The sequence below is a fragment of the Triticum dicoccoides genome, chromosome 7B, assembly GCF_002162155.2.
Source record: "Triticum dicoccoides isolate Atlit2015 ecotype Zavitan chromosome 7B, WEW_v2.0, whole genome shotgun sequence".
Lineage (NCBI taxonomy): Eukaryota > Viridiplantae > Streptophyta > Magnoliopsida > Poales > Poaceae > Triticum > Triticum dicoccoides.
Genome location: NC_041393.1, coordinates 621,529,389 through 621,544,195, shown reverse-complemented (window position 1 = coordinate 621,544,195; position 14,807 = coordinate 621,529,389). Strand labels below are relative to the sequence as shown.

The 14,807-nt window shown below is 43.1% G+C and overlaps 1 protein-coding gene across 1 annotated transcript; it reads right to left on the bottom strand.

The window, feature by feature from the left end:
• Positions 1 to 3,153: 3,153 nt before the first annotated feature.
• Positions 3,154 to 6,969, bottom strand: LOC119339245 (gibberellin 2-beta-dioxygenase 2-like). Its single transcript, XM_037611372.1, has 3 exons — positions 6,563 to 6,969; positions 3,556 to 3,919; positions 3,154 to 3,444 (listed from the first exon to the last, which is right to left on the bottom strand). The coding sequence occupies exons 1-3, from the start codon at positions 6,967 to 6,969 to the stop codon at positions 3,154 to 3,156; spliced, it is 1,062 nt and encodes a 353-aa protein (XP_037467269.1).
• Between the last annotated feature and the right edge of the window lie 7,838 nt (positions 6,970 to 14,807).

Genomic DNA, 14,807 nt, shown 5'->3' with positions numbered 1-14,807 from the left:
CAAAAGAGACTTAATGAAGAGACTTAATTGGACCCAGACTCCAATCGTGGAATATCCTGCTCCAACGGTTGTCCATGGTGCAATTGTGACATGGGTATGATGTATTCCGATGGAACCTCCATGGGAATGGACAATTCTCAGTGGATTATATGTATAGAGCGTTAATTCAGTCCGATGTGTCAGTTGTTAATAACAAGAAGATCTGGAAGATGAAGATACCTCTTAAGAATAAAATCTTTGCATGGTATCTTCGTCGCGGAGTCATTCTTACTAAAGATAACCTTATTAAGAGGAATTGGCATGGAAGCCCGCAATATGTATTTTGTCACCATGAGGAGACAATAAAATATTTATTCTTTCAATGCAAATTGGCTCGTTCTATATGGTCAGTCATCCAAATAGCTTCTGGCTTGTATCCTCCATGTAGTGTTGCTAATGTATTTGGCGACTGGTTACATGAGATTGATCACAGGTTTAGAACTCTTCTCAGGGTGCGAGCGCTTGCCGTTATTTGGTCGCTTTGGCTATGTAGAAATGATAAGGTTTTTAATGATAAAAGTACTTCTCTGTTGTATGTTATCTACAGATGTACTGGGACTCTTCGTTTATGGTCATCTCTACAACGCGTGGAGAATCGAGGCCTATTTACGGAGGTGTGTACACGATTGGAGGTTACGACGAGGGATACTTTTACCCAACATGGGTGGCAGCATGATCTAAGGATTGGTTCCCCTCCATATTAGGCATTATACGGACTCTACATGTCTCGTTGTAATTCGTTTTTCTCTTTTTATTTTGTGTGAGAGGATCTTATTTGGCTGTGTGCATCTTAGTTATGCAGAGGCCGGTGTAATGCTTAAATCTTTTAGGTAATAAAACGCCCCTTTTCGAAAAAAATGTTTGTGTCTAGAGCAAGATTCGGCCTACTCAGAATCTCAATGAGAAAAATGACTAGATTCATAATGGTATTCTTGTAACTAAAGATGTTAAAATGTGCATGCGCGTGCACACACAAATAGAACTACAACCTTACATCGATATAAAGTTTTGAAAAGGGGTAAGCATTGTTCAAATAGAACTACAATTTATTACTCCCTCCGTTCACAAATATAAGATGTCGTAACTTTTTCTGAATCAGATATATATAGATATGTTTTAGTGTGTTTGTTCATTTATTTCAACATGTGTGTAGTCATTTTTATTGGAAAACATCCTATCTATTCATCTTAAATAATGGCAGTGCAACGAACACCCGAAATAATGAAAATTACATTTAGATTTGTAGACCACCTAGTGATGACTACAAGCACTGAAGCGAGCCGAAGGAGCAGCGCTGTCATCGCCCCTCCCTCACCGGAACCAGGCAAAACTTATTGTCGTAGATAGTCGGGAAGCTGTCGTGCTATGGCTGCATAGGAGCAGCACACCAGAACAGCAACCGATGCCGATTAAGAGTAATATAGATTGGAAGGATCCAACCTGAGACACACGAACGTATATGAATAACGACTTGATCCCAGCAGATCCATCAAAGACAGATCCGCCGAAGACATCCCTTCACTCGCCCACCGACGATGCTAGACGCACCACAGTGTCTGCATTTTTATTTTTTATCCTTTTTTGTATTTTGTTTTTTCCTCAGGTTTCGATTTTCTTAGTTTTTTGTGATTTTTTTGTCGAAATCTATTATCATGGGATCTAGTTTTAAAGATCTCGACGCGAGAAATTTGACAATGAAAACAGTCGGGATTTAGACGCACTGTTCAAAAGATAAAACGTTTTGAATAAAACGAAACTAGGAAAGAAGGGAAAGCTCACAGGTGGCAACAACTGGCGCGCCACTTATCAAGCATGAAAGGTGGGACTGACTTTTGCAAAAGGTAATTCTTAACTAATGATTTCGCTATTTCCCTAGATGTATGCGGTGAAATGTGACAAACAAGCAACACACACACCCCGCGCACGTACGCACTTTGGGTCCGGCCTAGATGCATGGCACAGCGTCCCCATTTTTTCGTTTCTTTTTGCTTTTTAACTTTCAAAATTGTTCATGAATGCCAAATTCGATAACAACAAAATGTTCGGGATTTACAAAAAGTTCCAAACTTTTAAAAGTTTATGAATTTGAAAAGTATGTTTGCAAAATTCAAAATGTTACCGTGGTTCAAAAAATGTTCAATTGTTTTTAAAATGTTCGTAATTTAATTTTTTTATGAATTCAGAAAATGTTTGCAGTTTAAAAAATTGTTCACGTACTCAAAAAATGCTTGTAATTTCATAAACTGCTCATGAATTTGATTTTTTTCACAAAACTAAAAAATGTTCGAAATTACAAAAAAACTGCAGTTCAAAAAATGATCATGAATTTTAATAAAATTATCATATTTCAAAAATGCTCACATTTTTTTATAGAATTTCAGAAGGTGTTCAGGAATTTGAAAATGGTCTTGGGTTTCAAAAAAATCAAAAATTTGAATTTTTTCGAATTAAAAAAATATCATGAATGTGAAAATATGTTCGTGGATTTCAAAAAATGTTCCCGCTTTTTCAAGCAAGTCACGGATTTGAAAAATGTTCCAGATTTTCGAAAATGTTCTTGAATTTGAAAAATCTTCAAGTATTAGAAAAAGATTAAAAATTAGGAATTTGATTGGAAAAAGTCACGAGTTTAAAAAATCACGGATTTAAAAAAAATGAAAATGAAAAGACTGAAATGAAAGGAAAAAACAAAAAAAAGGAAAAACCGGTTTCGAAAACCTTCCCAAAACTGCGCATGAAATAGGAAGCACCCTACACAACCCCTCGAAAAAAGACAATCTGCACGAATCATGGCGCATTTTGATCCGACGGCTAATGGCCTGAATGAAACATAGCTGAGTTTTAGCAAATCCGTATTTAAATATAGTAGAAGATAACATATCAGGGAGATAAAAGAAGTAAAGAATATTCTCATAGAACTACTACACAATTACATCTGCACGACGCTGACTTATGTTACATGATAAGTAATAATCACACAATATTCTTTTTTTTTTTTGCGGGGGAATCACACAATATTCTAGGATAATAACACCAAGAAATCCGCAGTTCATAGTTGCCAAAGAACCAAAATTTTGTATACAACTCAATATATATGCAACATCATGTTGACGTCTATATCCGAGACTTCTCTTCACCAGCTCCTTCACCGACATCACTGACCAAGATGACTTTGAAGAGGTCGAGCCGGTTGTGGCTCAGACGGAGCGTGTACATCGTCTTTTTGTATTCCGCCCAGGTGAATGGTCGATACCGGCGCGGCGCGGCGGCGGTCACAGTCTCTGGGAGCGCCGAGATACACTCGTGCAACGCCGGCGCGGCGAAGTAGATAGCTGACAGCCTTGGCTTGCTGGTGCTGGCCATCACCCTATGCCGGATGCTCACCAGCTTCCCATTTGTCAAAGCCTGCAAAACACAGAGAGAACAATTCATGCCCAACTCAGCATGTCTGAATTTTACTGCCAGAGTATAATGGGAAATATTGTTGGTTCAGATAGTACTAGCACTGCCGATCACCTGAAGAAGGTCACCAACGTTGATGAAGAAGGCGGCAGGGTCAGCCGGAACTTGCACCCAGGCGTCCTCGCCGCGGCCGTCTGGCAGGAGCACCTGCAGGCCATCGACGTCGTTGGCACGGAGGACGCTGAGGATCTGTGGGTCGGAGTGCTCGCCGAACCCGACCGAGGTGGCGGCTTTCACGCCGCCATCGCTGGCGGCTGAGGGTGGGTAGTTGTTGATCCGGACGAGGGAGTCGCTGTCCGTGGTCGTAATGAGCCTGCTCAAGGACGCAGGGTCCCGGAGGCCCAGGCCTTCGCCCAGCAGGTCAAGGATCTGGCAGGCGAGCTGCCTCACTGCCTGCACGTACTCGTTTACCGCCTCACTGTGGAAAAAAGATGTTATTTGAGATTGTTTTTCTGTCACATGAGACGAACTAAGGTACATGCTTCGCTGTTTTGCATGTCTCCATGCATTGAAACGATGGAGCTGCAAGAGTTCAAGTAGATTTTTTTGGTTCAACTAGATACTACTCCCTCCGTTTCTAAATATTTGTCTTTTTAGAGATTTCAAATAAACTATCACATCGGATGTATATAGACATATTTTAGAGTGTAGATTCACTCATTTTGCTTCATATGTACTCACTTGTTGAAATCTGTAGAAACAAATATTTAGAAACGGACTAATTTGGCATTACAGCATGGCATGTGTGGATTCTTCTTTTGACGGCTTCTTCGTCTCGTTCCCTCCTAAACTTCTCCCATAAGCCCTCTCTCCCCACCCTAATTTATTTGGGCTTCTCAATTAGTCCCATAAGCCTCCCCCATTCATTTGGGCCAAAGCCCAAACGAATTGGCGGGGACGGCCACTTCTTATTTGAGAAGCTAAGGGAAAACCATATTTGGCGCCGGTCCCTTGGAACGAACAGGCCATTCCATATGAATGTATTGGTTTTTTTTTTCTGTCTTGAGAATCTTCTATAAGGTATCCATGGTTTCTCTCTACCTTATCTTTTTGTATTCTATTCCTAGTTTTCACTTGGTTTTTTAATGTTTCCATTTGTTTCTTATATCTTTTTTGTAAATACATGAACATTTAAAAAAAGTTCATGCTTAAATTTGGATTTTTAATTCATGAACATTTTTAAGACTAGTCACTTTTTTTCCACTTAATGAAACTGATGAAATATTTTCATGTTGTAGAACGTTTTTTCAAAAAATATTAATTTTTTAAAATCCATGAATATTTTTTTTCAAATCCATGAACTTTTTGAAATATATGAACATTTCTTACAATGTATACATCTTTCTTTGTCTATAAAATATCATAAGTTGGTTTTTTCATGGACTAGTAGAGGTTGGTTTTTTAGCTGGCGAGGGGGACCAAGCGAGCGAGTCAAGGCGACCGAACCAGCCAACGAGGGTGAGAGAGCTAGGCAACTGAACGAAGTTCTATTGGGCTGCTGCTCACCATGCGACGCGAGTGCTATAGTTCCTACCGCTTCTCAGCTCAAGAGGGGGCAACTTATTGGAGAAACCGTTAAAAGAGTTGGGCCTAAAATTTGTCACACTCACACCGCTTGTGTTTTAAACGAGTAAATGGTGTCGTGGCTTCAAATACAAGGATCCACATTTCAACTTCTCTATTGATTTGTATCTTCGGTACAGTATGTCGTAAAGTTATATTTGACACAAGCATCTCAAATAAGCTTGTCATATCCCAAGGGCCAGAGCGCAATGTCAATACTGATAGTAGTATTATCACTACTGGTTTAAGTATGTACTACTATGTCATCATTTAATCATTCTACTAACAATCCACCTTCTGTAGACAAACGCACTAAGAGCCCATTCATTGTGAAGGTCCAATTACTGGTTGCATGCATTGCATAATAATTGATATGTTTTGTTATAACCTTAGAATATATTCAATACAACTTGTTGCAGCCATGGAGATCATACGTCGACATGAATAGTGAGTTGCATGCAGTCGTGTACACACGAGGGTCTCGATTTGAGAGTTGTGCACTTGAGTGCACACACACCCAATTTTCGCGCAACATGCAAATATATTTAGAGAAGAGTTTTTCCAATTTGGATTTGAAACGCCACATGTTCTCCAACATGACTCAAACATGCGGTAAAACCAACCCCGTGACATGAATTGTGTAGTTATACTCCTCCTTACATAGTGCATCTAAGTTTCTTACACTTCTTTTCCCCGCGTTTTAGAAAATCAACAAGCCAAAGCGTGCAGAAACATTTATGACCAACGGCTGCATGAGCTAATGCATGAAAGAAAGCTACCATTCTCGACTCCCCTTATTGTGTGAATTTGAACTAAAACATAGAACTATAATTTGGCAGAGAGTGAGTAGATGGTATTTGGTGATATGAAACAACTAAATGCATTAAAGTTAATTATGAGCTAAAATACAACAACATACCTTATTTTCTCACAAAATGATATGTTTTGGCCATTTTGGTGGCTACGCTTGTGCTTCTAAGTACAAATTATCGCAAGAGATACAATTGCGTCCTTTGAATTTTCCATGCATAGATAGTTTGCACTAATTAGAACACTAAATAAAACAACAAAATAATTATATAGTACTTCGGTAAAATATTCCAGAATGTATCGAACACAGAAATGGCGCCCTATTTAACTCTTGAGATTCATCAAATAAACCTGATGAAAATCACGCATTAAGTACTACTCCCTCCGTCCGAAAAAACTTGTCCCAGGCTTGCCTTAAATGGATGTATATATCACTAATTTGGTGTTAGATACATACATTTGAAAGACAGGCTTTTCCGGACAGATGAAGTATGTACATGACTTAGACATGTGGATTTTAAGGGCTGCCCTATTTTGTCATAGCATTGCTATTTTTTTCCTTGGTATATATTTTAGCACTAGCAACCAAACAATATGCCGCTGCGGGAACAAAGAAATATTGAATATACAAGTTTATTCATGTTCATGTTCGAAAGGGACACTGCATGCACGCCCATACGGGCCATACCTGAATCGTGAAGGGTCGTCCCTATCGATGGCCCTGGCCTTGCGCGCCACCACCTCGGGGTCCGTGTGGAGGATCAGGTACTCCAGCTCGCCGACGTCGCCGTGGGAGCCGATGCTCCGGCTGCCGTAGCCCAGGGGATCCGGTGGTCCAGCCTCCTGCTTTTCATGCGCCGGCCGCGCAAAAAACGCCGCGCTGGCCGCGTCCAGCCGGGCGGACACCTGCGGCGGCACGCCGTGGTTGACCGCCTTGAAGAAGCCGCGCTCGCCGAACGCCTCCATCATCTGGCGGGACAGCTCCGCCCGCCCCGCCGGCGCCGACATGTCGATCGTGGGAATGCCGGCGGGCGCCATGCCCGGGCACGCCGGTGCTGCAGAGGACGACGCCGGTGCCGCAGAGGACGCCACCATGGCGAACGCACGTCTTGGCTCCTGCAACCAGCTGAGCTGATCGTACCTTGCACTGGTCTTGTGTTATTTGTGTGTGCGCGCGCGCGTGCTCCAATGGCGGGTGAGGTGGTGTGTGTTGCTACTTCGAGCTTGCAATGGGGGCGGCCAGGTGGTTCGTGGCCGTGTGTGTGGCGATATATGGAGCTCCGGAGATTCCTATTGGATTGCCGAGACTTGGACTTGGTTCTGCTGTTGGCGTGTTGTCTTTGCTCTAATCGGGTTAAACCGTGTGATTAGTTTAGTGGCCGGGGATGATTAGAACCAGTTGTACCATCTCGCTTTCTCTAAATTGCCGGCCGTCATGTATTTTCTATTCCATCGGGTTTGCGCCGGCGGAGAGCCGGCGAGTGTGGAGAAAGATCTTCTGTGCTTATTTGTTGACAAGTGGAGACATGGCCCTGTTGTTAGAATAACTAGATGACCCGTTACACACCACACTTTAGCAACCAAAAATGTAAATACACATGGCATATATAAATACCGTTGTCCTTCTTGAGGGCATCGTTTTGGAGCAAGTGCTAGTTGGACGGGACAAGCGGAAGAGCGGTGTCTCATCCACCGCAAGGCCGACGGTGGATCCCGGTGGCATGGTGTTGTGGAGGTTCGGCGACGGGCGCGTGTGGAAGGATTGGTGCAGGATGGTGGAGTTGTCTGGCGTCGTCGTGGCGTCGACGGCAGGCCAGGCAAGGTCGATGGGTCAGTTGCTTCTCTGGAGATGGACTAGTGAAAGATGGCGGCGGCAGCCTCTTGTTAAACATATTGTGTAACAGGGTTTAGCGTGTTCTTATGTAACACGCCTTGAGGTCTTGTGGCCCACCGTAGTTAGGAAATCTTCTGTATTTTGTTTTATCTCATTCTATCTCCTAAACCTCCTGTAAGATCTCTCGATGGTTAGCCCTGATGCTGCCATCTCCTGTACCGCATCCCTCAATCAATATATACTCAGCGGGTCTCCATGTATGGAAATTGAGATGCTTACCCATAGTTTTCTACATGGTATACAGAGCTAGTCCCTTCCATCACATCTAGCCCCATTAACCTTCACCATGTCGTCTTCCACCTCTGCCATCTCCTCTGGCCTAAAAAACAACACATGCGAACCCCTCACGCGCACCAACTATATCCTATGGCGCGCCCAAGCTAGATCACAGATCATGGGTGCCGGTTTATACGGTTACCTCGGCCAAACCATCGAAGAACCCTCCAAATCAATCACCTCCAAGACCACCGACGGCAAGGATCAGGTTGCTGTGAATCCTGCCTATGCCCCGTGGTTGATCTAGGACCAACAAATCATAGCATATCTCCTTAGGAATTTGTCCAAGGAGGTCCTCGTCCAGGTTGCATTGTTTGAGCGATCTCATGCGATCTGGAGCACCCTAGGGAACATGTTCTTAGTTGTTTCCCTCTCTCGCGCCAATAACATCCGAGCCGCCCTCACCAATGCATAGAAGGGGTCCCAATCCGCCTCAGCGTACTTCTGCCACATGCGCTCGCTCTCTGACGAACTCGCAGCGGCGGACAAACCCATCGGAGAGCCAGAGCTCATCTCCTTCATCATTGCTGGCCTTGACATGGAATATCAGCCGATCGTCTCCGTGCTGGACATCCGCACCGAGCCAATCACCGTCGACATCCTTTTCTCCATGGTGGCAAACTTCGACCAGCGGGTCAAGATGTTCCACGGCAATGGCGGCGGCACCTTCAAGTCATCGGCAAACACTGCTTCTCGCGGCCGAGGCAACAAGGGCAACTACCGCAACCAGGAGGGCAATGGCGGTGGATCCCGTGGCGGTGGCGGCGGCAGCTATGGCGGCGGCAGCGGCTACAACAGCCATGGCAGTGGAGGCAGAGGCTATAATGATGGTGGCAACTACCACCAAAACAGCAACCAAGGCGGCGGTGGGGGCTACAATGGTGGTGGTGGCGGCTACTATCACCAGGGCCCCCTGAATGGCAACAACAATGCTCGGCGCCCCCCCAACAGCAACAACAGGGGGCGCAACTTCCAAGGCTATGAAGGTTACGGGGGTAAATGTCAAATTTGCAAAAAAAAACAAAAAACAAATCATCTAGCTAAGGACTGTGATTGGCATTACGCCAATGACGGTGCCCAAAAGAAAAAAATTGCAGCTGCAGTCGATATGTCATATGGTGTCGACACCAACTGGTACATGGACACGGGCACCACCAATCACATCACTGGTGAACTAGAGAAGCTCACGATGCACGAGAAGTATCGTGGCCAAGATCAAGTCTACACCGCCGCAAATGGTGTAGGTATGGAGATTAGTCATATTGGTCAAGCAGTTATCAAAACCCCACATAAAAACCTTGAGATCAATGAAATCCTACATGTTCCAAATGCTTCCAAAACTTTGTTATCTGTCCATCACATCTCCTTTGACAATAATGTTTTTTCTAGAATTTCACCCTTTCTTCTTTTTGATCAAGGATCAGGTCACGAAAAGGGTTCTCCATAGGGGTGTTTGTGTGCAAGGGCTCTACGCGTTACTTCCCAAGTAGCCGGTTCAATAAACAAGTCTATGGTGCCATCAAGCTTTCTGCCGAAAGGTGGCACAATCGTTTAGGTCATCCATATTTTGCTACTGCTCATCAAATTCTTAGTAGAAATAAACTCCATTTATTGGTGAGAAAAACTTAGAAACTATTTGTGATTCATGCCAAAGAGCAAAAATTCATCAATTGACATATCTTGTTTTCACTAGTGTGTCAACCAAGCCTTTGCAGCTTATTTTTTCTGATGTTTGGGGTCCAGCACCCACCTCTGTTGGTAGACATACTTACTCTGTGAGCTTTGTTGATGATTATAGCAAGTATACCTGGATTTATCTCCTTAAAAATGTTCCGATGTGTTCCAAGTTTTTCATAACTTTCAAGCTCTTGTGGAACGTAAATTCGATAGCAAAATCCTTGCCATGCAATCGGACTAGGGTGGTGAATATGAAAAATTGGATTCTTTTTTTTCAAAAGATTGCTATCTCTCACCATATTTCATGCCCACACGCCCATCAGCAAAACGGTTCTACCGAGCGCAAGCACCGTCATATCGTCGAAGTAGGCATAGCCCTCCTAGCTTCGGCCTCCATGCCCCTAAAATTTTGGGATGAAGCATTTCACACTGATGTGCATCTCATCAACATGTGGCCAACTCGTGTCATCTCTAATGAAACTCCCACTGAACGCCTCCTGCATGTCACACCAGATTATACCACTCTTCGTATTCTTGGTTGCGCCTTTTGGCCCAACCTTCGTCCTTATAACACTCGCAAGCTCATGTTTCATTCTAAGGAGTGTGTATTTCTTGGGTATAGTGCTCAACGCAAGGGTGTTAAATGTCTTGATGTTGCAACCGGTCGTGTGTATATTTCTCGTGATGTTGTGTTTGATGAAACACAATTACCATTCGCCAAGCTTCATCCCAACGCCGGTGCCCTTCTTCGTCAAGAAATCCTTCTCCTTCCATCAAGTCTTCATGTGGGTAATGATAATTGTGATGATCATGTTTTGGCTAATGCTCCTAATCCCTTGCCCGAGTTTGATACAGAAAAAAATCCAGTTCAAATGGTGCAGAAATCAGTCATCTTTGTGCAGAAATCAACACTTAACATCATGCAGCAGTGGACACGGGCGATCTGGTGCAATCTCCTTCGGGATCCAGGCGCCTGACAGCGCCAGACCCGACAGAATCCGCCTCGGGATCCCCCCCCCCCGGCGCCAGGAGGCTCATGTCGAACCTTCCGCTTCACCCCAGCGCCTACCCACCCCCGCCACGCGGTCCCGTGCTGCTGTGTTGGAACCCACAGGCTCGGCGCCCCAAGCCAACCCCACGGGTCTACACCAGGCGGGCCCCGCGCTCCACTACGGTCATGTGCTACCTCTTGAGCACTGCGTTGGTTTTTCCTTGTAGAGGAAAGGGTGATGCAACAAAGTAGCGTAAGTATTTCCCTCAGTTTTTGAGAACCAAGGTATCAATCCAGTAGGAGGCTCCACGCAAGTCCCTCGTACCTACACAAACAAACATGAACCTTGCAACCAACGCGATAAAGGGGTTGTCAATCCCTTCATGGCCACTTGCGAAAGTGAGATCTGATAGAGATAATAAGATAAAATAAATATTTTTGATATTTTTATGATATAGATTGGAAAGTAAAGATTGCAAAATAAGATAGATTGGAAACATATATGATGGAGAATAGACCCGGGGGCCATAGGTTTCACTAGTGGCTTCTCTCAAGATAGCATAAGTATTACGGTGGGTGAAAAAATTACTGTCGAGCAATTAATAGAAAAGTGCATAGTTATGAGAATATCTAGGCATGATCATGTATATAGGCATCACGTCCGCAACAAGTAGACCGACTCCTGCCTGCATCTACTACTATTACTCCACACATCGACCGCTGTCCAGCATGCATCTAGAGTATTAAGTTCATAAGAACAGAGTAACGCATTAGGCAAGATGACATGATGTAGAGGGATAAACTCAAGCAATATGGTATAAACCCCATCTTTTTATCCTCGATGGCAACAATACAATACATGCCTTGCTGCCCATGCTGTCACTGGGAAAGGACATTGCAAGAGTGAGCCCAAAGCTAAGCACTTCTCCCATTGCAAGAAAGATCAATCTAGTAGGCCAAACCAAACTGATAATTCAAAGAGACTTGCAAAGATAACCAATCATACATAGAAGAATTCAGAGGAGATTCAAATATTTCTCATAGATAAACTTGATCATAAACACACAATTCATCGGATCTCGACAAACACACCGCAAAAAGAGTTACATCGAATAGATCTCCAAGAAGATCGAGGAGAACTTTATATTGAGATTCAAAGAGAGAGAAGAAGCCATCTAGCTAATAACTATGGACCCAAAGGTCTGTGGTAAACTACTCACAACTCATCGGAGAGGCCTTGGCGATGATGTAGAAGCCCTCCATGATTGATTCCCCCTCCGGCGGAGTGCCGGAAAAGGCTCCAAGATGGGATCTCACGGGTACAGAAGGTTGCGGCGGTGGAAATAGGTTTTCATGGTGCCCCTTGATGTTTTAGGGGTACGTAGATATATATATAGGCGAAGGAGGTCAGTCAGGGGAGCCACGAGGGGCCCACGGGGGTGGGGAGTGCGCCCACCCCCTTAGGGCGCGCCCTGCACCCTCGTGGCCGCCTCGGCTGCTTCTTGACGTCCACTCCAAGTCTCCTGGATTGCGTTTGTTCCAAAAAGGTCTCTCCCGATGGTTTCATTCCGTTTGGACTCCTTTTGATATTCCTTTTCTTCAAAACACTGAAATAGGCAAAAAAAACAACAATCCGGGCTGGGCCTCCGGTTAGTAGGTTAGTCCCAAAAATGATACAAAACTGTATAGTAAAGCCCATAAACATCCAAAATGGGTAATATAATGGCATGGAACAATCAAAAATTATAGATACGTTGGAGACGTATCAAGCATCCCCAAGCTTAATTCTTGCTCGTCCTCGAGTAGGTAAATGATAAAAACGGAATTTTTGATGTGGAATGCTACCTAGCATATTTTTCAATGTAATTTTCTTTATTGTGGCATGAATGTTCAAATCCAAAAGATTCAAGATAAAAGTTCATATTGACATAAGAGTGATAATACTTCAAGCATACTAACAAAGTAATCATGTCTTCTCAAAATAACATGGCCAAAGAAAGTTATCCCTACAAAATCATATAGTCTGGCTATGCTCTATCTTCATCACACAAAATATTTAAATCATGCAATACATGAGCGTGAGCCATGGACATAGCACTATATGTGGAATAGGATGGTGGTTGTGGAGAAGACAAAAAGGAGAAGATAGTCTCACATGAACTAGGCATATCAACGGACTATGGAGATGCCCATTAATAGATATCAATGTGAGTGAGTAGGGATTGCCATGCAACGGATACACTAGAGCTATAAGTGTATGAAAGCTCAAAAAGAAACTAAGTGGGTGTGCGTCCAACTCGCTTGCTCACGAAGACCTAGGGCACTTTGAGGAAGCCCATCATTGGAATATACAAGCCAAGTTCTATAATGAAAAAATCCCACTAGTATATGAAACTGACAACATAGGAGACTCTCTATCATGAAGATCAAGGTGCTACTTTGAAGCACAAGTGTGGAAAAAGGATAGCAACATTGTCCCTTCTCTCATTTTCTCTCATTTTTTTATTTTGGTGGGCTTCTTTGGCCTCTTTTTTGGGCTTCTTTGGCCTCTTTTATTTTTCATAAAGTCAAAAGTCTCATCCCGACTTTTGGAGGAATCGTGGTCTCCATCATCCTTTCCTCACTTGGGACAATGCTCTAATAATGAAGATCATCACACTTTTATTTACTTACAACTCAAGAATTACAACTCAATATTTAGAACAAAATATGACTCTATGTGAATGCCTCTGGCGGTGTACCGGGATATGCAATGAATCAAGAGTGACATGTATGAAAGAATTATGAATGGTGGCTTTGCCACAAATACGATGTCAACTACATGATCATGCAAAAGCAATATGACAATGATGGAGCGTGTCATAATAAACGGAATGGTGGAAAGTTGCATGGCAATATATCTCGGAATGGCTATGGAAATGCCATAATAGGTAGGTATGGTGGCTGTTTTGAGGAAGGTATATGGTGGGTGTATGGCACCGGCGAAAGTTGCGCGGCATAAGAGAGGCTAGCAATGGTGGAAGGGTGAGAGTGCGTATAATCCATGGACTCAACATTAGTCATGAAGAACTCATATACTTATTGCAAATATCTACAAGTTATCAAAACAAAGTACTACACGCATGCTCCTAGGGGAAGGGTTGGTAGGAGTTAACCATCGCACGGTGCCGACCTCCACACATAAGGAAGACAATCAATAAATAAATCATGCTCCAACTTCATCACATAACGGTTCACCATACGTGCATGCTACGGGAATCACAAACTTTAACACAAGTATTCCTCAAATTCACAATTACCCAACTAGCATGACTCTAATATTACCATCCTCATATCTCAAAATAATCATCAAGCATCAAATTGATCATAGTATTCAATGCACTTTCTATGATAGTTTTTATTATACCCAACTTGGATGCCCATCATATTAGGACTAATTTTATAACCATAGCAAATACCATGCTGTTTAAAAGACTCTCAAAATAATATAAGTGAAGCATGAGAGATCAATAATTTCTACAAAATAAAACCACCACCGTGCTCTAAAAAGATATAAGTGAAGCACTAGAGCAAAATTGTCTAGCTCAAAAGATACAAGTGAAGCAGATAGAGTATTCTAATAAATTCCAATTCATGTGTGTCTCTCCCAAAAGGTGTGTACATCAAGGATGATTGTGGTAAAATAAAAATAAAAGACTCATATCATACAAGATGCTCCAAGCAAAACACATGTCATGTGGTGAATAAAAATATAGCTCCAAGTAAAGTTACCGATAAACGAAGAAGAAAGAGGGGATGCCTTCCGGGGCATCCCCAAGCTTAGGATTTTGGTTGTCCTTGAATTATCTTGGGGTGCCATGGGAATCCCCAATCTTAGGCTCTCGCCACTCCTTATTTCATAGTCCATCAAATCTTTACCCAAAACTTCAAAACTTCACAACACAAAACTCAACAGGAAATCTCATAAGCTCCGTTAGTGCAAGAAAGAAAAACCACCACTTAAGGTACTGTAATGAACTCATTATTTATTTATATTGGTGTTAAACCTACTGTATTCCAACTTATGTATGGTTCATACCCCCCGATACTAGCCAT